The sequence below is a fragment of the Nannobrachium achirus genome (assembly GCF_963921795.1).
Source record: "Nannobrachium achirus genome assembly, chromosome: 11".
Classification (NCBI taxonomy): domain Eukaryota; kingdom Metazoa; phylum Chordata; class Actinopteri; order Myctophiformes; family Myctophidae; genus Nannobrachium; species Nannobrachium achirus.
This window is the reverse complement of record NC_137820.1, coordinates 6395994-6420871: the sequence shown is the minus strand read 5'-3', so window position 1 is coordinate 6420871 and position 24878 is coordinate 6395994. Positions and strand designations below refer to the sequence as shown.

Below are 24878 nucleotides of genomic sequence, written 5' to 3'. Positions count from 1 at the left end.
ATTAACTAAACATCCAACAGGTAGGAATCCACTATGAGCCTCTCATCCAACCTTCACCCTGTAATATAATGTGTGTGTGTGTGTGTGTGTGTGTGGTGTGTGTGTGTGTGTGTGTGTGTGTGTGTGTGTGTGTGTGTGTGTGTGCGTGCGTGCGTGCGTGCGTGTGTGTGTGTGTGAGCCTGGCAGGGCATGTTTAAACAGCTTCTAATGTCATTCACTCTGCAGGCTGGTGGAGTCAGAGCTACAAGCTGCTGGAGTCTGACTGTCAACTGTATGGAGGAAGGAGGTCGCCTCTGGATTTAACATCTGTCTGTGTGTGCGTGTGCGTGTGCGTGTGTGTGTGCGTGTGTGTGTGTGTGTGTGTGTGCGTGCGTGTGCGGTGCGTCTCCACGATGAGTTGTCAGGTATGTCACATATGTTTTTTTTTTTTGTAAAGCTAGCCTAGCCTACACGTTTTGACTTTAATATGTAGCTTCCCACTTAACTATAGGCTTGGATCGAGATATATTTTATCTACACTGACTTTTACTTTCGTATAGCATATACAGGCAGTGTTGGAAAAAGTACACAGATCTTAAACATTTCCATTTCTACACTCTCAGAGTTACAGACCTGTAAGGGTCCATTTGGTTAAATTTGTACACTCTCAGAGTTACAGAATAGACACTCGCCACCTGCACTAGGTCTAAGTGAGTTAACTGGATCTCAATAAACATGGGTGCTTTATGAATGTACAATTATGCATCACTTGTGAATATGCATGAACAATAATCTATCGCCTATGAATGTCTGTCAACAGTGAATATGAGACTGATATTATGAGATAATACATAATATCAATACATTCAACAGTGAATGTAATTAATACATTCACACTCTTAAGCCTGTTAAAAAGAAAACAGTTAAAGTAATATCAGATCTTGGAGCATTGTTTGTGAGTGATTGTACAGTATGGTCTCTGCCGGGTGGAAACCCTGTTATGTCCAAAATGTTTTTACATTTCAGGATTCAAATCCAAAAGCAACAAAAGCATCAAATCTAAAAGCTCCAACCTTGTTTGGAGCTTGGATCAGCTGCTACTTTTGATGCCTTAAAATGTACCATCAGAGCAGAAATGGTGGTGACACTTTGACATGCTGCCTTAGTGACTTATAATGTCTCCATTATTCTGTTGTCTTGACTTGTAGCCCAGCTTTGAACTGAAAGGAGTGGCAAAAGAAAATGGGTCTGACCAGTCAACACATCCTCCTGTGGTAAGAAAAGAACAAAACTAACGTCTCTATCTCTCCATGCTGCTGACTCAGCTTGAAAGCAATGCAAAGAATGCCCTGTTCTGTCACGTTGAGTGATTGAATAGTGTGGGGCAGAGCCTTGTAAAGATAGTTCTGCCTATGCGAGGTCAGAACCAGCGCCGATCACGTGGTTCTCTAAATGTCACTTTTCCCTCATAGACTCCATTGCATTCTTTAAATTTCCCGTCCGTGCTTTGTCGTTATTTGCCAATAGATGTGTATGTGGAAGCGACTCTCTCTGAATACAAGGCTCTGGTGTGGGGTCGCACAGTAGTGGGAAAGAAAAAAAAATACTTCCATTTGTTACTTACTGAAACGTCAATCTGGCTAACCATCGCCAAGGAAAAGTTCAGTCGCTCTTTTCACTTGACTGGAGTTCAGTTATTACTTGAACTCAGTTAGGCTGTTCTTGAGAGACTACTTAAACGTAAAAGTAGCAATACTGCAACGTAGAAATAGTCTGTTTGACATGTAGAAATAGAACCGTAGTCTGTTGCAAGTACAGTAGAAGTCCGGAATTCATAATGTGCTTAAAAGTATTGGCATCAAAAGGTTCTTGAAGTGTTCCAAAAGTAGAAAGTACTCACTTCACAGAATATGTCCCATTTCACACATTTTCAAATGATTAAAAAATGTAGAACAAATCTTTAGAAAATTGCAGATCTACAAGCTCACAATGTATCGCATCGTGACACATTGTGAGCTTGTACTGTAGATCGGTTGTTTTCAAATGGCTGCGCTCTGACTTAATGGGTAATGCATTGCATAGAACACAGTGGCAAGAGTTGCTTTTCTTTTGCTTTATTGCATCTCAGGATGAGAAACAGACGTTTCGGATGTCCAGCTAAGCCATATGAAGGCTGGATAGCTGAAACGTCTGTTTCTCCAAACTAGAAACTAGCAACATTTTCAAATAATTACAGTGGAGTAAAAAGTCTCTGAGATGTAGTTGTGGAGTAGAAGTAAAAGTACAAGCGCTGTTCTTACCACAGACAGGATATGTGACTAAACGACCTGTCATGTGAGTGTCTGATTAGAGTCTTGTTGTGAAACAGGAGCCATTGTCCGACTACATCCTGGTGGCCAAGCTGAGTGATGCTCAGGGAGATGACCACCTTAAGCAGAAGGCCTTCATCCAGCAACTGAAAGCAAAGGGCCTGACAGTCACAGTAAGTCCACGTCAGTCACACTACCAGTTATGGGAAGCTTTTATGGAAATGAACGGCGCTCTCCTGAAAAGCACTCCGAGGTGACGTCACCTCGGGCTGCGACGTCACCTCAGGCTGCTTTTCAGGAGAGAACCGTTCGGACACACCCACTCTGGGCCAATCATAAAATCACAGATTGCAAAGGGAGGGCTGAAAGTTAAAAAAGTGTGTTTTTTTTTTGGGGGGGGGGGGGGGGGGGGGGTTGGAAAACACACTAAGAAGAAGAAAGAAAAATGAAAAAAAAGGGTTAGGGTTAGGGTTAGGGTTCCTAACCCTAACCCTAACCCAGAAAAAAAAAATGTTTTATAGTGTAGTCCCTTAAACTAAAGCAGCATTTTCCCCTGCACTAAAATACAGTTACTTGAGATATTATTTTATACTCGGGTGTAACACTTCAACTCAACTCAACTTGTTTACAGGTGTAACCAAGTGGGTGAAATTAATTTAGCAGTTTCAAGAAAGGAGGAAAGAAATGGAGAAGGACAAAAACAGGAACAAAGGTGTCAGGTCAATATGAGCAGTGTAACAACTTTATTTATTCTTGAAAAGAGCATTGAGTTTCACCTTCATTTGCAATTCACTGGCAGGTGAGTCACTAGGATACAACAGCAGTGACAAGGAGGAATTCATTGGCATAATGACAAAATTGGGGGTAAAAAAGGGGTAAAAAGAAAAAGAAGAGGATTCATAAGTTCACATGTTCTTAGACCATTTTTACACACATTTTAATAACCTCTGTCTCGTTCTCCCATAGGAAAAAGACGCCAACAACGGCATCGTTTTCTACGGGATTCGGTTACCCAAAAAGCTCTTTAAGAGGTACAAGCACCTTCTGAAGGTGTCTGACGCCTGTAACTCCAGCTGTGACCCCAAAATCGACCTCACCACCAGGTAAATACAGAACATCAACAACGCTCTTAATCCAGAGTTTTTACAATAAGCAATAAGCATCAGCATGTCAACATCAATACATCAAATGGAAAGAAATGGTTGGCTAATCTAAGAAAAATAGGTAAAGCACTTATTCGGTAAAAACTTCATAAACAATTATAACAGATTTCTTTAAATGATTTCTCATATTCCATCCTGATTGGTCTACTCTGAGTGGTCCATTTTACAATTTACAATTTGAACAAATTGCCTCAAATCATGAACGTAATGGCATTCATGATTAAACTTTGCACACATATTCCCACTAGGGCTTGGCCAAGGAAGAAATGCCACCCTACAAATTGGCCTCATGGTGGCGCAATAACAGGCCGATTTGAGTTTTTACCTATAACTGGACCAATTGGTGTGACATTTACACACTCCCTAGAGTCCAAGGAGTCTCTCATCCCTGCATTTCTCACATCAGCCTGTATAGCGCCACCAGGAGTCAGATTTTTGCAAAACCTTTTTTTTAATATTACACCTACAGATTTTGTCCAAATATCACAAAAATTGGTAGGCTACAAATCTATATCTCTATAGTGATCAACTACATCTGTCTGATTTTTCATATCGCATCCTGATTGCCTAAGATTGGCATCTAAAGTGGCTCCTTTTGAACACACTCCCTCAAATCATGAACGCAGCGTCTGGTTAGCGTGAAACTTTGCGCGCACATTCCCACTATGCCGAGGTGCCAACCCAGGACAATGTCAGACGTCTTATCCATATTTGGGAAAACATTTTGTCCACATTTTGTCCAACTTAAACCAACCGCAACTCGAATCACACTTGCAAATGGATTCCTTCCTGTGTGAATTCCGTCCTGTGCAAGGTCGCTTTTTGCCCTTAGGCATCTTACTGGTAATAATAATGAGTTATTAGGCATCTTACTGGTAATAATGAGTTATGTCTGTTTCAGGATACGGATTGTTCACTACATCGCACATCACACCGACATCTTCTGGACGAACGACAAGGGCGAGGTCACGAAGAACGTCAAGGGCGAGTTCGTCACAAAGAACGGTGCAGGCGAGTTCGTCAAGGTGGACGAAGCAGGTGAGATTCATTTTAATTAACAGTTATTCTGAAACGGCTAGGTCCATTCCTTGATTCTGATTGGATGGTTTCCCTTTAATTGCTGTGGTATATGAGACTATAACCACACCTTGAATCAGTTTATATCAAACCCAGGTGTGTTATTTCTTTCCACAGTGCACCAATTATCTGCACCTGTGTTGTTGGCAAAGTAGCTGGGAACTACTTTCTTGCAGACCTTGTAGTGAATTATTAGTGAAATAGAACAGTTTTAATTGGTACATGTCTATGATTTTTCATGTTGCCGTATTGTAACCGTTTTAGATAAGCAATAAGCCACGCATGTGGTTACCTGTATTTTATAACGGCTGAGTGTCTCACCACGCCTTTCAGCCGTTATAAAATACCAGGTAACCACATGCCTCTTGTGGCTTATTGTTTTAATTAGAACTCATTACAGTCAGTTAGTTATGTTCTGTGATCTGACTGTCTCCTGTCAACCAATCAATCAGGAGTCCATAAACCGAACCTCCGGGAACTGATAAAGAAGAAGGTTTTTGATGCAAAGTTCTGCCTACATGAGGTGAGTGTGTGTGTATATCGCTTTATTTGTCATTGTAACAATACAGTACAACGAAATTAAGGATGTGCATTGAGGGTGCACAGGCTGCTGCCATTTACACTAGCCCTTTCTTGCTGACCTTTCTTGCTGCGCTCCGCTGTGCTGTGCACTGATCTGCTGCTCTCTGTTTGTGTTTCAGAAAGAGAAGCAGGAAGAGTTGAAGAAGCACTGGGCCCGATGGACCGCCATCCTACAGGAACAACCTATCACTGAAATCAGGTTAATACGCACGCACAAACACACCCTGTCCATTAATGCTGTTAACATTTCTCTTATATTGGTCTTAAAAACTGGCCCGAATATCACATATTCGAGTATTATTCATATATATATATATTGTTAATTTCTATTTTTGATGATTCTTTTTTTCCTCCTTCTTATATACAGAATATGTTTATTTGACAGGGACAATACTAGCACAGCATCCTTAAGACTTTACTTTACTTCAGTGGTTCTCAACCTTTTCAGGCCGCGACACCCAACATAATCATATTTGAACTGGGGACCGCCCACCCCACCCTGACGAGCACTAAGAGCTGAGGCATTACATTTTGTATTTTGTAACACAGTTCTATTGTGAAAAGATCTACATGCTCACAATGTGAGCATGTAGATCTGCTGGCGTTGTGAGCATGTAGATTTGACCGAAGTTTAACTTGTCATTTTAGAGGTATTAAAAAGTCCTTAAATTGTCACTTTAGAAATATGTAGATACCCTCTATACACTTAAACGTTATGTTGTTGTTTTTTTACTGTTGAGTGATAAAACAACATTAAGCAAACATTAGGCACATTAAGTTCATCATTTGGGGACCCCCACCCCCCTGGGGTCCCGACCCGTTGAGAACCACTGCTCTACTTGAACCACACGCACACACGCACGGAGGTCGTACAGTACACACCCTCTAATGACTGCTGTGGTGTGTGTGTGTGTGTGTGTGTGTGTGTGTGTGTGTGTGTGTGTGTGTGTGTGTGTGTGTGTGTGTGTGTGTGTGTGTGTGTGTGTGTGTGTGTGTGTGTGTGTGTGTGTGTGTGTGTGTGTGTGTGTGTGTGTGTGTGTGTGTGTGTGTGTGTGTGTGTGTGTGTGTGTGTGTGCATCAGGAACTACTTTGGGGAGAAGGTGGCTCTGTATTTCCTGTGGTTAGGATGGTACACCTTCCTGCTGGTCCCTGCTGCTCTCATCGGGGTCATAGTGTTCCTGTACGGTGTGGCCTTCTTCAACACCTCCCCCCTCATGTGAGTTTATATAAAACCTTCTTCAACACCTCCCCGCTCATGTGAGTTTCATTTATTGCGACCGTCAGGTCGCAGTTACTATCAAATCCTCCTCCGGCTGTCAGTCCGTCTGTCACGTCACGCCACGTCTCTCACGTCACACTTTTGCCCTACTCATATCTCCGCCACCGTTGCCCCTATCCATGCCAAACTTGCCAAACTCAAAACCACCCCTCATTTCTCACATGGCCCTCTTCTAGTGCCACCATGAGGCAGATTCTTGCAAAACACATTTTGGGACACAGAGCTCACACAAATTGGTACACAGTATGTCTAAACTCATGTCATCAACATGGATCTGTCCCATATAGCGCCACCATCAGGCAGATTTTTTCAAACACATTTTTGGACACTGCTCCTACAAATGTTTCCCTAAAATCACACAAATCGGTACACAGTATGTCTACACTCATGTCATCAACATGGATCTGACCCATATAGCGCCAATTTTTACATGCGACCTGGCGGTCGTCTTACTGGTTAAAAAAAAGAAAAAAAGAAAAAGACCTGATAAAAAAACACCTGATATCACTGTTGTTGTTGTAAAGTAACATGGATATTTTGCCTGTAGACGAAGCTGGTGACCTTGAACTCCAGTCTCCCAGGTTTGGGGTTAAAATCGTTCACTATCGGCTTCTCCGGCATAGAGAAAGTAGCCGGCATTAGTGTTCTGAATCCCACAGTGTTATGTATTTATTGTCACTTGCAAGTCTTGAGATAAAAAGTAAAAGACACTGAATGTGTGAGTGTGTTCCTTTCTTGGAGTGAAGTTACCACAGTTGTCTACAGATACTGCAGTATGAGTTTTGATAATATGCATCCTTTGTGGTGTGGCGCTGATTATAAAATAAATAGACATAAAATGGTCAGTTCATTGACTGTTTTGGGGTGTTCTTCACGCCTATCCAAACTCTCACGCACTGGGTATATCCTGAACTGTTCCATATGCTTTTTAATAGGCCTACCATAGTCAGTGCATGCAGAGACATAGCTTTAAAACATGGAGTTCGAACACTAACAAGTTTTGTATCATGTACGCACATATCTGAAGTCACTTACTGTATGTGTTACGCTGACTTTAAGTCTCATTCATACTCAGTTGTACTATGAGTGAACGATGTGAATGATGGCTGTCTTGCAGAAAGCAGGTTTAACACTTATACAATAAGTGAACTGTTATGATGACTGTCTTCTAGAAACAGGTTTAACACGTACAGTATACAATAAGTGAACTGTTATGATGGCTGTCTTGCAGAAAGGAGGTGTGTGAATCTAAGACGGTCATGTGTCCGCTGTGCGACAAGAGATGCAAAGTATGGCAGCTGTCCGACACCTGTACATATGCTAAGGTATTAAATAATACATCTTTATTATGACACCTGTACATATGCTAAGGTAATGACACATGTATGCTAAGGTAATGAAACCTGTACATATGCTCACTGTTGTTTTATATCTGTAAAGTAGATTGATTGATTGATTGATTGATTGATTGATTGATTGATTGATTGATTGATTGGTGTACAGGTGAACCTTCTCTTTGACAACGAGGGGACAGTGTTCTTTGCCATGTTCATGGCAGTATGGGGTGAGTCTTATTTATGTTATGCATATGTATGAATAATATGTAATCTTTATGGAGCACTCACTGTTTTGGGGTCGATTCATACTCCACTTTTAGGAGCCTAATTTATTTTGGTTCGGCTCTGTCTAAACTATGATATGGCGTCAAACGAGGCTCTAAAAGTGGAGTATGAATCGACCCTTAGTGTTCCTGAACGTGATGGGACACTGCCTGGGCAGGGAGCCAGGAACGCTAAAAACAATGGTAGTCAGACATATATTTCTGACCACCATACCTTATATATGTATTATATGTTATATTAATATACTGTATATATTATGTTCTATTGTCTCCTCACAGCCACTGTGTTCCTAGCGTTCTGGAAGAGACACAGAGCTATATATGTGTCTGAATGGAAGGTGTCCGACTGGTCTGAGGAAGAGGTACCGTAAACTACAGTACAGTACAATATGCAACTCATACACAGGTTCACAGGGAATGAATAGAGACAGAGCCCTGATGCCAGACTATGCTTCATATATCTATGCTCAGCTATACTACGTTTCTGACTGTACTATACATGAAGCTTGATGGTTTGTGTTTGACTGTATGTAACGGTGTGTTTTATTTAACCTATGGTTTATTGTGGTCGCAGTTACTATCAAAACCTCCACCGGCTGTCCGTCAGGCTGTCCGTCACGTCACACTTTTCCCCTCCTCATATCTCCGCCACCGTTGTCCCGATCTATGCCAAACTTTGCACACACACTCCTTGGCTGCCAAACCACAACCTCATTTCTCACATGGCCCTCTTCTAGCGCCACCATGAGGCCAATTCTTGCAAGACACATTTTTGGACACTGCTCCTACAGATGTTGCCCTAAAATCACGCAAAGCGGTACACAGTATCTCTAAAGTCATGTCATCAACATGCATCTGTCCCATTTCCTATATTCCCTCATGATTGGCTACCATTGCCTTCTAAGGTTTGTGTATGCGACCTGACGGTCGCTTATCTCCCGATTAGTATTAATAAAGTATAACAGTGTGTTTAATGTTCATGTCACCCTACAGGAGGAGCTGATCCTGGACATTGTCAACGATGAGAGCTGTGAGCACACAAAGTACAAACACGGCTACCTACGCAGCACCGTGGTCCTCGTCGGTGTCACTGTGATGGTGATGTCATTAATAATATTAATAACTCATTATGATAGATAATACTGGTCCTCATCTGTGTCAATATGACAGTGATGTTATTATAATTGACAGTATTATTTGAGGTGGCTGTAGCTCAGGAGGTTGAGCAGGTCGTCCAATGATCTGTGGGTCGGCAGTTTGAATCCCAGCTCCTCCTCCTGTCCACATCCCAGCTCCTCCTCCTGTCCACATGTGGAAGTGTCCTTGGGCAAAACACTGAACCCCACATTCCCACACCAATGGTGGCAACTGGCAAGCTAACACCATTGGAGGCTGAACTTCCCAATGTATGAATACCAATGTATGAATGAATTAACCATTGTAAAGCGATTTGAGTTTGCAACTTGTTTAGGAGAGTGCTAAAAAATGCCATCCATTCACTATTATTGATAATACTGGCCCTCACTACTGTGATACATATATGATACATACACACCACCATTTTAATACATCCAGGGGAGTCATTTGGGTCAGTACCTGCAATTAAAGGCCTCCTCCCCCGAACACTAACACCAATTGTGTTCATGTAGACGCCCAACAAAGCCGGATTCACCACGTTTTGGATTCGACCATCACAACCTCTGCGGTGGCAAACAGGGACGTTGCCACTGTGCCAACGGAGTGCCCTACATTATATGATTATATACATGCATGATTAACTTATTATGTATAGCCATTTTCCTCTATTAAAGGTGTGTGTGTGTGTGTGTGTGTGTGTGTGTGTGTGTGTGTGTGTGTGTGTGTGTCTGTGCGTGCGTGCGTGCGTGTGTGTGCGCGCGCGCACGTGTGTGTGTGTGCGCGTGTGTGCGTGTGTGTGCGCGTGTGTGTACCAGATCATGGTGATCATAGGGTTAACCCACGCGCTGGTGGTCTTCAGAGTGATGGCAGCCGTCCTATTTGCCGAGGGCTCCTGGCAGTTCCTGAGTGACAACTCCAACACCGGAGCCATGATGCTGGGAGCCTTCCAGCATTTCATCATCATCACTGTGATGACAAAGGTATTGATTGATTGATTGAAGAATTTATTCGAAGTTTGCAATAGAAAAAAGTACAGTTTCATGACAGTACAAATCACTGGTACAAGGTCAACTAAAAGGAGATCCTAGAAAGCCGAGGCTTATTTCCACAGGAACCACACTTTAAGTATCTCATATAACATTGAAAGACAGACGGATAGAACATAGTACTTTATCTAGGATAATATCAGTTTCAAAAGCATAACATCAAATACAAAGGCAGAAAAAAGAATAATAAAAAGGGGGGGGGGGGGCATGGGGGCTTAGGCTTAGTCTATTTACAAGTCACGGGTAGCAGCTGTCTGAAGGTGACTTTTCATACCAATTTTGAAGGAGGCTAGGGATTTGCTCTCCTTTAGGGCTTGAGGAAGGGCGTTCCACATGTTGATGGTGTAGCAGGAGAACGAGTTAGAGCCTTGTTTAGTGTTAAATCTACGTTGATGATGATTAGTGGAGCTGCCTCTGGTGTTGTGGTCGTGAACATCCTTGACCTTTAAGAAGTAGTTTGTCAGGTACATGGGAATCTTGGAGGTGTAGTGTATCTTGTACACCAGGCCCATTGCAAGATGCTGTACTCTGTCAGCTACTTTGAGCCATCCCACGCTTTCGTGGTGATGATCGGTAAGGTGGGTCAGAGGAGGGAGACCAAGCACAACCCTAATTAGTTTGTTTTGGGCTGTTTGAAGCTTTAACTTTAAGGCGGCTGGGGCGTCGCGATACCAGACAAGGACTCCGTAATCAATGAGGGGCCCAATAAGAGCTCCTCCTAGTGTCTTTCGGGATTTAGTATTGATCAGCGGGGCAACCCTTTGCAAGAAGCGAATTCGTTGGTTGACTTTATTGATAACCTTGGTGGTCATTTTTTCACTGGATAGGTTAGCCTCCAGGATGCAACCCAGGTAGCAGATGTAGTTTTTTCTTTCTATGATGTCATCATTACATCACCATTAATGCCATGACATCATCATCAGTAATGCCATGACATCATCAGTAACACCATGACAGTTTTTGACCTTGTGACCTTGTGTTCATTGTTTCCAGGTCAACAGGAAGGTGGCCTTGAAGCTGAGTGACATAGGTGAGAACACACATGTTCTGCTATTTTCTTATTTCAGTATGGCAGAGGGGTGTAGTATGTTTGTGTGAATGGGTGAATGTAATAGCCTGCTTCCAGACCATAAACCCCGCCCACACTCAGAGTGGACTCTTTCTCTGGTCTGGAGAGTACATGAATCGGCATTTATTTTCGGCTGCTCCAATGAGCGCGGGGGGTGGGGGTGGTTCTAACGAATATCCAATCCGTGCAGCAGTTGAAACGATTCAAACGAAGTTCACACACACAGGCAGGCTGAGGAAGGCACACACACGCGTGCGCTGATTTCACCAAGCTGTTAATGTTGATTACATGTTTCTAGTCGCAGTTCTGTGTGGAAGCAGTCACTACACAGACAGACACACACAATCACACACACTCCGCGACCGTGCGTCGCGTCCACCGTGCGTCTCGATCACCGCGCGTCGCGATCACTCGCGCACGTCCCTCCCCTGTAAATCGATCAGAATAGGGCACAGTTTCAGACTACTGCGTGAGCTGAGTCTGAGATCAGGCTATGAATGTAATGATTGGATGAAGATGCTGCTGTATATAAATGCACCATTTATCATTTACGTTGTTGTCTCCCAGAGGAGAACAGGACGTTTTCCAGCCTGCGGAAGAGTTTTGCCCTCAAGATGTTCATCTTCCAGTTCTTCACCTCCTTCTCCTCTCTCATCTACGTGGCTTTCTTCCTGGGCAGGTGGGTAAAAACAACACTCTATGGAAGCATGTGGCGCCTGAAAGTATAGCAGCTCTATAAGCTCACAACAAGCCTGTGACGTATTGTGAGCTTATAGAAGGGGTAACATGGCATTGGTTCGAATTCCTGTTGGTCCGACCACCTAAATCTAAACTTAACGTGGCCGGGCCAATGAACAGTCCCCCAAATTATAGCAACATAATACATGTTCAGGAGCATTGGATTGGTATTTCTTTGGCTTAACATTTTGTTTACAGTAAACATTCATGGTACATCTCTTAACGGTACAGTATGTGTGTAACAACAATGTTTATGGAACATTTATAAAAATGTTTGATGTTTTAACCTGACAGGATAAACGGTCATCCAGGAGGTTATGTGAGGATCGCAGGGAAGTGGAGGCTGGAAGAGGTGAGTAAAATGATCTATGTTATTATTATATTTATTAAGAGTAAAAATATGTAACTTATATTATATATTATTATACCACCAACAAGTGTGACCTGATATAAATAACAAGGCCCAAAAGTACTAGTTATTGCGACCGTCAGGTCGCAGTTACTATCAAAACCTCCACAAACTGTGAGTCCGTCAGTCAGTCCGTCAGTCAGTCTGTCCCCGGAGCTCCAGGGACCCCCAGGTCCCTGGGGGACCCCCAGATATAAAAAATGACCAAATGTGCAAAAATGACCAAATGACCACCCCAACGGGGCTGCTCACGGGGAATTCCCGGGGACCACCGACTCCTGGTGCTCCAGAACGGATGCAAAAGTGGTGGCGCCCCCAGTGGAGGACCCCCTGCCACTGCAGCGTACATAAAATGCCGTAACTCGGGCTAGGAGCGACCGGGAGAGCCGGGGCCGGTACCTATTCGTCCGCCTCGGCGGCGCGGAGACCCCACCCCTCATTTCTCACATGGCCCTCTTCTAGCGCCACCATGTGGCGGATTCTTGCTAAACACATTTTTGGACACTGCTCCTACAATTTTTGCCCTAAAATCACGCACATCGCTACACAGTATGTCTACACTCATGTCATCAACATGGATCTGTCCCATATAGCGCCACCTTCAGGCCGATTTTTTCAAACACATTTTTGGACACTGCTCCTACAGATTTTGCCCTAAAATCACACAAATCGGTACACACTATGTCTACACTCAGCGCCACCATCAGGCCGATTTTTTTCACCCACATTTTTGGACACTGCTCCTACACATTTTGCCCTAAAATCACGCTGCGACCTGACGGTCGCTTATCTCCCGATTAGGGAGTCTTACTGGTATATTATATGATAATATTATATGATATTTATATATTATTTGATTTATTTCCTATACAGTGCCATCCCAGTGGCTGTCTCACAGACCTGTTCATACAGATGATATTATTATATTATATTTATATTATTTCCTATACAGTGCCATCCCAGTCTAGTTATATGATATTATTATATTATATTTATATTATTTCCTATACAGTGCCATCCCAGTCTAGTTATATGATATTATTATATGATATTTATATTATTTCCTATACAGTGCCATCCCAGTCTAGTTATATGATATTATCATATTATATTTATATTATTTCCTATACAGTGCCATCCCAGTCTAGTTATATGATATTATTATATGATATTTATATTATTTCCTATACAGTGTCATCCCAGTGGCTGCCTCACAGACCTGTTCATACAGATGGCCATGATCATGGTGCTGAAACAAACCATCAACAACATCTTTGAGTTTGGTTTCCCGTAAGTAAACTCATGGATTGGTTTTAAGTTTAACACATTTGAGTAGAGTAGCAGACAATTAGTTTTACCCCCTTTTTCCTCCTTATTTAGTCGTTATGCCTCTAGTGTAACTGACTTAGAATGCTTAGTTGTTTTATTTTATATATAGAGCCGTAACTAGTAAAGTAACTAATCACTTTTTAAGTAACTTGCCCAACACTGTACAGTATATGTATCCTACTTGCTCACCTGCCATTGAGGAGCCCCCACCGGGAGGACATAGCGCCATTAAAAAGTCTGAGCACCACTGATCATAGAAACATAGGTTTTTCAGAAGACATTTCTAGGTATTTGTCAGGACTAAAAGTGTTAATTATACCTTGCAGCTGGCTGAAGGCCAGGTTAGGAACAAAGAAGCAGCAGCAGAAGACGCCTGCTCATCGCCACCCGAAGGAGGACCTAGAGAGCAGCCTGGGAGAGGAGCTGTGCGACAACGGCAAGCTGAACGACGCCAAGCTGAACGACGCCAAGCTGAAGGAGTGGCTCCGAAACTACAGTCTGATCCATGTGGATGCATTCAGCCTCTTCAACGAGTTCCTGGAGATGGGTGAGACACACACAGACACAGACACAGAGAGGCAGAGACGCAGGCAGGGAGGCAGACTGACTGACTGACTGACTGGCTGACTGACTGACTGACTGGCTGACTGACTGGCTGACTGACTGGCTGACAGTGATCCAGTTCATATTGTGTTGATCATACAGTGATCAGTTCATATTGTGTTTATCATACAGTGATCAGTTCATATTGTGTTGATCATACAGTGATCCAGTTCATATTGTGTTATTGATCATACAGTGATCCAGTTCATATTGTGTTGATCATACAGTGATCAGTTCATATTGTGTTTATCATACAGTGATCAGTTCATATTGTGTTGATCATACAGTGATCCAGTTCATATTGTGTTATTGATCATACAGTGATCCAGTTCATATTGTGTTATTGATCAATGATCATACAGTGATCCAGTTCATATTGTATTGATCATACAGTGATCCAGCAGTTCATATTGTGATATTGATCATACAGTGATCCAGTTCATATTGTGTTGATCATACAGTGATCCAGTTCATATTGTGTTAACTTGATCATACAGTGATCCAGTTCATATTGTGTTGATCATACAGTGATCCAGTTCATATTGTGTTGATCATACAGTGATCCAGTTCATATTGTGTTGATCATACAGTGATCCAGTTCATATTGTGTTGATCATACAGTGATCCAGCAGTTCATATAGTGTTATTGATTATACAGTGATCCAGTTCATATTGTGATATTGATCATACAGTGATCCAGTTCATATTGTGATATTGATCATACAGTGATCCAGCAGTTCATATTGTGATATTGATCATACAGTGATCCAGCAGTTCATATTGTGATCAGAGATTGCGTTAGACCGGAAATTGCCGGATTTGACCGATTTATAATGACAAAGACCGGAAAATATAAACCTCATCGGACATAAGGACCGATTGAAAATGACACGGCAGTTCACCGCAAATCTCTCTCTCTCTCTCTCTCTCTCTCTCTCTCTCTCTTTCTCAATGTCTCTCTCTCTCTCTCTCTCTCTCTCTCTCTCTCCCTCATCACTCTCTCTCACATGCACGTCTGGTTGCACAAACACACACGGGTTAAGTTACACTTTTTCCTGTTAATAATAACCTGTGTGAAATAAGCTGCATTGGGAGGTAAACGGGAGACACTTTATTGTGAAGGTAAGACAGGAAATGATAGTTGTTGCTGGGTAGGCCTTTTTTGATTGATTGAAGAATTTATTAGAAGTTTGCAATAGAAAAAAGTACAGTTTCATGACGGTACAAATCACTGGTACAAGGTCAACTAAAAGGAGATCCTAGAAAGCCGAGGCTTATTTCCACAGGAACCACACTTTAAGTATCTCATATAAGTTGTCGCATCATCATCGCATCGCATCATCTCCGTTCACTACAATGATCAACCGGAGATGACGCGACTGTCCACTAGAGGCGGACGTCCTATGTTAAGCAAAATAATTTCGGACAAAAATGCTTTTTATTCAACAATCCGGTAGCGGCGTGTAATGAACGTTGTGCGGCGTCAAATTGTTATCAAAGTTGGCTTAGGTAAGCACTTTATTTTTGAAATCTGACGTTCCTAGCTCAAACCGTTAAGGGCTCGATTGCCCACTACTCCTCATGTTGAGGCGGCACCAGGACTCTCATGTATATGAGAGTCCTGTATTCAGGGCTAACTAGTGAGTAGTCTATAATTGATTCCTTTCTGGCCAGATTAATCTATCAACCTATGAAACATTGCGCAGACCCCACTTTCAGACTATTTCTCATTATTCTGTACATTATTATGTGTTGGCCTGAAATATGATGCAGAACAGAAACAACTTGTTATGAAACCATGCAGTATCTGTGCAAACACACAGCCTGCGTGAGTAGTCCAATATAATTAATTTCCTTATGCAAGATGATCGATCATCATCAAAACATACAGCTTCGGAAGCTGTATGTTTTTTGTACAGCCTACTACTCCTTTACATTCAATTAGTTCAGTCCCAACTATACAGCAGGACTTAAACTGTTGTTATTGGCTATGTTTTTGCACCTGCTTGTCATCCATGCATTAAAATTATTATGTCCGGTATTTTTATCAGATGTCCGATAAATTTTAATCATGCCGGTCACGGTGACCGGCTGTTAAAAATCCTAGCGCAACCTCTGATTGTGATATTGATCATACAGTGATCCAGCAGTTCATATAGTGTTATTGATCATACAGTGATCCAGTTCATACTGGGTTGATCATACAGTGATCCAGTTCATATAGTGTTATTGATCATACAGTGATCCAGTTCATATTGTGATATTGATCATACAGTGATCCAGTTCATATTGTGATATTGATCATACAGTGATCCAGTTCATATTGTGTTGATCCCACAGTGATCCAGTTCATGTTTTCACAGTGATCCAGTTCAGCTTCACCACCATCTTTGTAGCAGCGTTCCCATTGGCTCCCCTGCTGGCTCTGATCAACAACATCATCGAGATCCGATTGGACGCCATCAAGATGGTGACTCTGGGGCGCAGGATGACTCCCAACAAGACCAACGATATCGGTACGTTTGGTTTTAACTCCCAACAAGACCAACGATATCGGTACGTTTTGTTTGATTGAACACTTTATGATGAGTCAAGTGTTCCTTTATTAGATGTAAATGTTTTATTGTACACTTTATGATGAGTTCAGTGTGAAAAGAAATGACTTGTTTGTTCCACACAATTGCAGGCTGAAGTATTTAAGACTTCTCATTTTATTTCTAAGGCCTAGAATAGAAGACAAGCTCAGCTTTCTAACCCATTTAGGCCTGAAAAATACCTAATTCTAAATCCTAACGGAAAATTATCAGTGTGGTGCTCAAACCTTTTGATGTCAAGAACCGCTATAGAAATATGTATTTGACCCCCGACTCCCATCTCAAAATATTTTGTTCCAGGGACAAAGTCAAAGTCCATGTGGGCGGGGCTTCCTTTAGCAGACACTTAAATGAAGAAGATTCTAATCAAATTAAATCAAATATTGGTGAGGGTCGCATGGATGGCTTGGACAAGATTGGCTGTTAATGACTTCCAACGTCCATGTTTTGTGCGTGCGTGCGTGCGTGCTTGTGTGTGTGTCTCATTGACTTGTCCAGGTGTGTGGACGGGTGTGCTGGAGGCTATTGGCGTGCTAGCGGTCATCGCTAACGGTCTGGTGATCGGCGTGTCTTCAGACTTCATCCCACGCCTGGTTTATCGCTATCACTACGGACCCTGTGCTAACGGCACCCACACACACACTGAGTAGGAACCGTCTGTATTTTGCATGTCATGAATAAAAAATATATAATAATTAGTAACATATAACAATGTAATATTTGCACACACAAAAATCTAATGGGTGAAATGGGACGTTCTGCATAATGAGTACATTTTGATACCAATATTTATAATTTTATAATAATTTTATAATTTCAAAAGTAAATTTTGAATATCGGAATTCTAGTTGTTGCAGTATTGCTTTCACTCAAGTAAAACATTTAGTAGGCCTACTGTTCCCCACCACTGCTTACAGTAAGTGGTGAATTTAACGTTAGATGTTGTTGTTTGTTGTCTTCTCCAGCTACATGTCAGGCTACATCAACACTCTCTCTATAGGTTAGGGTCAGAGTGTTTAATGCAATGTGTTGTCTCTTCTCTTCTCCAGCTGCATGTCAGGCTACATCAACACTCTCTCTCTATGGGTCAGGGTGTTTAATGTAAGGTGTTGTCTCCTCTATGGGTCAGGGTGTTTAATGTAATGTGTTGTCTTCTCTATAGGTTAGAATGTTTAATGTAATGTGTTGTCTCCTACAGCTGCATGTCAGGCTACATCAACAACACTCTCTTCATAATGTAATGTGTTGTCTCCTCTATGAGTCAGGGTGTTTAATGTAATGTGTTGTCTCTTCTCTTCTCCAGCTGCATGTCAGGCTACATCAACAACACTCTCTCCGTGGCCTGGGCCAACGACCAGAACATCCATGACTTCCTACCTCAGCAGATGGTCACCTCAGATGGCCTGAACGTCACCTACTGCAGGTCTGATCTATAAATAATCACCTACTGCAGGTCTGATCCATACACTATAATATATACTTTATACAGTACAATAAATGATCCCTAAAAGCAACCGGAACCGAATGCTGTTGGGTGGGAAGGCCAGCGTATAGAGCCAGCAGAAGCATTACTTTATCATCACATTTTAAATTAATGGGCCAGTAATCTACAAAAAAAGGCATATACTGGTAATTGAAAGAAGACTTTGACTATAGCGACTGAAAGCATCAAATATTTATGACAATGTTTACTAAGGTAATAATAAAATCAAGTGTAAAGTCACATCAAGTCACCATTGAGCCCAATGGAATGTAAAGCAGGGCTCACTTTTTACCTGTTAGCTCTGGTGCTACCAGTTTAAATAATTAGGAGCACCAGGAAAACATTAGGAGCACCCACCAAAGTAAACCTACTGAGCAGGTCAGGAATTTCATGGAGGCCATGAAGGCCGTGGCCGCTGTTGCCCCTCAGTTTGGCCTTGTGCCCCTCAAACCAATGGCATGACCTGAGGCCACAGTGGCCTTAATGACCCAGCAGCTGACTGTACCACTTTCTCCTCTGTCCCTTTCTGGTCAATATGTAGACGGTAGACACCGATGTCTCTTTCTTGTCATGTAGACACCAGTGTTTTTTTTGTTGAGATTCTGAAATCTTAACTTATCAAGAGTCCCTATCTTTAAACCAATCCAGTGACTTTGATTGGTGCAGGGCTAAGCATGGATCAGATTGTAAATACCATCATTTATCTATTTCACTGCAGATTAGGTTATCCCTAAACCTTAAATTCAACATTCTTTCAATGGACTTGTTTTATTTGATGGCCTTCCTGCCCTGGCATTTGGCCTTTGTGCCCCAAAAAAATGCGCAACACCAAAGGCCAAGTGGCCTTGCCCCTAAAATGACGAAAATCCAGGCCTGCTACTGAGTGATGATCAGTAACTCAATGCGTTGTGTTGTCCTCACAGCTATAAAGACTACAGTATTACTGTATCAATGTGCTGTTGTCTCCACAGCTTTAAAGACTACAGGAGCAACGAGGACTACAGCTTAACCCATCAGTTCTGGCTGGTTTTAGCCGTCCGATTGGCCTTCGTCATCCTGTTTGAGGTACAGAAGGGATTCATGATTAGAAATAAATATATATGTTTTGCGACCACGCTGTCTTATGTAAAGGATAACATGTTAATTTACACAGCATGTTATTCAGACAGATGTCAGGTTTACCTGGCATCCTATAGTTTCATCAATGTACAGATTACTATTTTTACCGTTATTATTATTAATTATTCAACCCCCTCTGAAAATGTGGTTAGTGTAGGCACTGTTCCTTTAACGTAGAACTTATGCTCAAAAACGTACTTTTTGGAACAATCAGTGCCTTTATAATCGTTTTATATTCATTTCTTTTTTTGTTCAAAGCAATAATCTCTTCTCTGAAACTTTCTGACCATTCCTAAGTCTTAGCCATGTTTCTAACTGCTCTAATCACAGTCAACAAGTCAATAAGCTTCTAGTGAGGCCAGGTTGCACATCTGATGCAAGTCCTTCGATTGCAGTTGTTTACAGATGTGTTCAGGTGTGCTTAAGAGTTGAATAATTGAAAGTGAAAGGTGGCTTTGAAAGGGGCACTTAACAGTTTCCCAGCCAAAATAGAATGGTTGTTGGTAGATTAGCCGTGACATTTCTGTTATTGTATTATGATCTGAGACATAATATTATGTTTATAAACATGAGCCCGCCACCCCTCCTTTTTGGACCGCAGCGTTGTTTTTTTTTCTTTTTTTTCAATCCCACGGGGTTTGCTCACCATGAATGTCTGGATCTCCATTGACATAAAGTGGAGGTTTTGGCCAAGGCATCTGCTCCCCGTGCGTATCGCGTGCGCGATCCGTGTGCATATAATCCCAGCATATGGTCCAAGTATGACTGAACGGTCGATGTGAGCATTTTGGCTAGCTTAGTCTTTAGTACTCCTGCTATGCTAATGTAATCGTCTAAACAGCAAGTGGACGACAGCAAGGAAGGCTGAAGAAGGAATGGAGCTGACGTCACTTCTGCTTCATCTCAGAGCAGCCATGAGCTATCGATGGACGATCGGTGACTAGGGAAGGTTAGACGATCGCCGATTTTTGGATAAAAATAATTTATTTCGGTTTTAATGACCTAGTCCGGAAAAAGACGGCGCGGCTGAGACTCCTTGCTCAGATGTACGGTATATTCCGGTTTTAATATTAAGGGGCTCCCCGTGGCTTGGAAAGGGTTAACATTGATTTTTTTGAAGAAGAAAAAAAAAACACAATATACAAATATTACTTTTTTGATTTGCAGGGAATCTGGGATGGTTGAATAATTTTGAGCACAACGGTATATTAGACTGTTTAGACTGATGCTAGGTTCATGGTTTACCTGTGATCCTAGATTACAGAGACGCTACACTGTCTTTGATGTACAGTATGTGTTTGCTTACCATGCTTATTATAAGTCCCTCTGGGTAAAGAAGAGTGTCTGATAAATGCTTACATTGTAGATTGTAACGTGAATCTGTGTACCTACTGGTTACCTGCCCGAGCTACAGCTCACACAACTGCTTAATGTATTATTTGCCTATTATTTACAACGACCAGTGATTTACAGTGACTTGAATTTCCTCACATCTTTATGGGTTTGTTTGCGTGTGTGTGTTGTGTGGGTGCGTGCGTGCGTGCGTGCGTGTGTGCGTGCAGCATGTGGTGGTGATCTGTAAGTTCATCGCAGCCTGGTTCGTGCCCAATGCTCCCATGAGGGTGAAGAACAAGAGACTGGAGCACAAACTGAAACATCTGAAGGGTGAACTCAGGTGAGTGTCTGGATGGAATGATGTCACACAGGTAGATCACATGGTACACACTGAGGTCACATGACAGCTGTCTGGAGTTTGGGAACAGCATAGATATAAAAAGCTATATATACCTCATCCGCCGCTGCAGTTCATTGGCGTAACCTGTAAAAAAGTATTAGCGGAAGTGCGTATATGTGGATAGCACACTGCCACTCAAAGTGATTACTGGCCAATCACAGCGCAAGTTCACTTGAGACCGCACGCCTCCGTCACGGTTTCAAACTTCTTCGGTCGGAAAAAATAACAAATGTCCGCGGTTGTCAGAAAAATAGTGGTACTAGCAGGATTCAATCCCAGGAGGTGTGGATTGGGAGTCTAATGATTAGCAAAACAAGCCACTGAGGCTGGTGTTTATGGGGCATTCGGGCGGCATTAGAATGTGACAACGCCCATCACTACAAGGCTTTTCATGACTATGCTTCCCAACTCCTGTAGAGCGAAAGAAAGAAGCCCCGCCCAGTAGCGGAAGCCTAGGGGAAGCCTCGCCCCCCCCCCCCCCCTCTTGTAGTTAATTATCTGGTATGGATCAGAAATGTAGTTCTCGGGACTACGGCTGTTATGACGTAATCGCCGTAGCGGTCAAAAGTGTTAAGCAACCAGCCGTCGGCGACGGGGTCCCACCCCTTTCGCTGAACGATTTGGTTCCCATGGCGACGCGACCACGCAGCAGGCGTGCCGCTACGTGGAAAGGTAGACTCTGCCGTAGTAGAGACGGCCGCGACGGTGGCAGGTTGATCTATCGAGCGCTAGTCTGGTAGGATTCACCTTGAAACATGGGCTGCATATTGTTGCAGTGTTTTTGGTTGGTTTCTATTCTGAATGTTTTGAAGGTTTGCACAGGGCTCTACTTCCTGTATTGTCCCATCTGCCGTTGCAGTGCAAAGCTTAAAGGGGAGTTTCGGTCAAAAACGACTTTCCTACCTTTAAAATGTTGATTCAGGAAGCTTCTGGGTTGATCCTGGTTAGTTTTGACCCATAGCAGCATTTTGTTCCATTTTGGATTTTCTCCCCTGCACCCCACGGCTCCAAACGGCACCTCTTGGGTCACTCCATAATCCGGTTATTATTCTCGCTCAAAACTCACTTTTCTCGCTCGGTCTCAGTCCCTGGTAACGTTGTTAGCAAATCCAAGCTACACCAGCTCCTGGTCGCCGCCATGTTTGTTTACTTTTAGCTCAACTCTGAACTCTCAGCCCAGGAGAGAACACTGTGAAATCACGTTTTGTATCGCGTGACTCCCCGACGCGCGACGAACAATAAAACACAAAAATGCTCTTAGCCAAATAAAAAAGATGTAACTATGTCGACAAAGTCTGCAGAGTGATGTATGGTGTAGCCTCTTGTCTACCTCAACAGGCACAACAGGCTGTGGGGGGAGGGGGGTGGAGCTGTGAGCAGCAGCAGCAGCTTGTGAACGCGCGTTTCCCAACGGGTATGGGATTTCCCAGTGTTTCTCTTGCAGGGCTGAGAGTTCAGAGTTGAGCTTCTTGTAAACAAACATGGCGGCGACCAGGAGCTGTTGTAGCTCGTATATGCTAACAACGTTACCAGGGACTGAGACCGAGCGAGAAAAGTGAGTTTTGAGCGAGAATAATAACCGGATTATGGAGTGACCCAAGAGGTGCCGTTTGGAGCCGTGGGGTGCAGGGGAGAAAATCCAAAATAGAACAAAATGCTGCTATGGGTCAAAACTAACCAGGATCAACCCAGAAGCTTCCTGAATCAACATTTTAAAGGTATGAAAGTCGTTTTTGACCGAAACTCCCCTTTAAATAGCCTATTAGCAGCGGCCTATGGAGGAAGCAGCGCGGCACAAAGCATCCCTTCAAAGTAAGAGGCAGCAGAAGTGTTAACCCTTAAGTTCTGTTCAGATTCACTACACCTTCGTTCTGTTCGGGTCATTTTGACCCGGTGGATATTTGGTTTAAAAAAAATAACACTAATATAAATTTTAACTTAACAAATCATCATGATACATTGACTTTGACTCAATACTAAACAATTCATATGATATATTTGGTAAATGTTTGCATTTCTGCTTTGCTATATCACATTAAACACTGAAAGAGCTAGGCGTTTTTACTGATTTAGCTGAAATCCATGTAAAAAAAACTACTTCATTTAATACTGGGCAATATTGCTCATGCTTATATGAAGGGGGGGAGGGTTCGGAATGGGGCTTCGGAAGGGGGGTGTTAGAAGTGGGGGTGACTGTGTGTCTGTGTTTTGGCATAATACTGTGTATTTCTGTGCTTCCGGGTCAAAATGACCCGAACAGCACTTAAGGTTCAAAAAATATGAGGGGGGTGTAGCATGGGTGTAGTGCAAAAATATTTTTTTTACATGTTCATCTTAGAAGAATCTTTAAGGCCAGTGAGTTTCAAGTGGAAAAATGTTTTACTTCTACCTTTTTTTTCCAAATGAAAATGTAAAACGGGTCAAAATGACCCGAACAGCACTTAAGGGTTAATAAACATTGTCATAACTACTTTATGGTTCCTGTCGCTAGTTTAAAGCCTCATTTCAATCACCATGAATCACCACGTTTTGTGAAAATATGGTCCAATTTATGTTATATTTGATGTTATAGCAGGGTATGCTGTAGGAGGGGCTTGTGATCATAGGCTTGTGATGATTCTTCTTTGTGTGCTTTATTTTCGGCAAGCTCAAGACAATGTCCCATGTATCCCTGCGGTTGCACGTGACCATTGGCAGCCAATAGCATTCGAGGTGGTACCATTTCTACCAATGAACGTTGATTTCTACAACTGCCAAAAAGGCTTCATTTGAGCAGCATAGAAACCAATGGCTTTCCACTGTCCATATCTTTTTTACAGTCTATGACATAAATATTTGCTATGGATCAGTGGTCAGCTGCTGCCTGCTGCAAGATACTATGATAGGCTACTACTCTGCTGAAAAGTCAAATGGTGTGGCAAACATCCTCTTTAGTTTCAAGGACACCCAGCTTGATATGCATCAGGCCAGTGGTTCTCAAACCTTTTCATGTCAAGGATCTCCAAAGTGTTGACATTTCTACTGCCGGGCAGTTTGTCAGAAGCAGGTGGTTTGAGCTGCATGCAATACCTCTTATCAACCAGTAGGTGTCCCGCCTGACCACAGGGTAGTCTAGACTAGACCAAACAATCACTGCTGATTCTGAATTGTATCAACATACTCTTTAAGTTACAATTTCAATTTAGGCACATGATATGATTCATATGGATTAAATAAAAAATGTATTCACTCATTTAGATGGCATTAGCTAATTACTTAGCCAATGCAGCACATTATTACAACATAAAAACTCAACATCATTTATGAAATATCACAGCCAACAATGTTTAATTGTTTTTCTTGCAGCTCCAGCAACCTGGACCAATCAGTGACGTCTCGATTGGCGTCACATCTGGCTTAGAATATCATCTGATTTCAACCAACATAAATCCTGCCCACAAAAAAACAGACGTGCTGGATTAATCAGAGAGGTCCTGATCGAGGCCAGATAAAGACAGATATGTCCCAGAATACAACCTTAAACAATAACAATAAAAACCATAAGTCCATATGACGTCCTGGTAATGACGTCAAGATCATCCCCATATGGGCTGTGATCTGGCCTAG

The 24878-nt window shown here is 42.4% G+C and overlaps 1 protein-coding gene across 1 annotated transcript; it reads left to right on the top strand.

Moving 5' to 3' along the window:
* Nucleotides 1-392: 392 nt before the first annotated feature.
* On the top strand, nt 393-24754 carry LOC308293678 (anoctamin-9-like; the record flags this gene model as incomplete). The annotated part of the gene is made up of 24 exons (XM_080736273.1): nt 393-404; nt 1188-1253; nt 2348-2461; nt 3255-3391; nt 4353-4489; nt 4981-5051; nt 5230-5309; nt 6192-6326; nt 7621-7714; nt 7893-7953; nt 8290-8372; nt 9004-9108; nt 9963-10127; nt 11187-11223; nt 11830-11941; nt 12295-12352; nt 13602-13699; nt 14065-14285; nt 16705-16857; nt 17434-17581; nt 18239-18358; nt 19390-19483; nt 21100-21212; nt 24618-24754. 24 exons carry the CDS (start codon nt 393-395, stop codon nt 24670-24672), a joined length of 2469 nt encoding a protein of 822 aa, XP_080592399.1. The 3' UTR covers nt 24673-24754.
* Between the last annotated feature and the right edge of the window lie 124 nt (nt 24755-24878).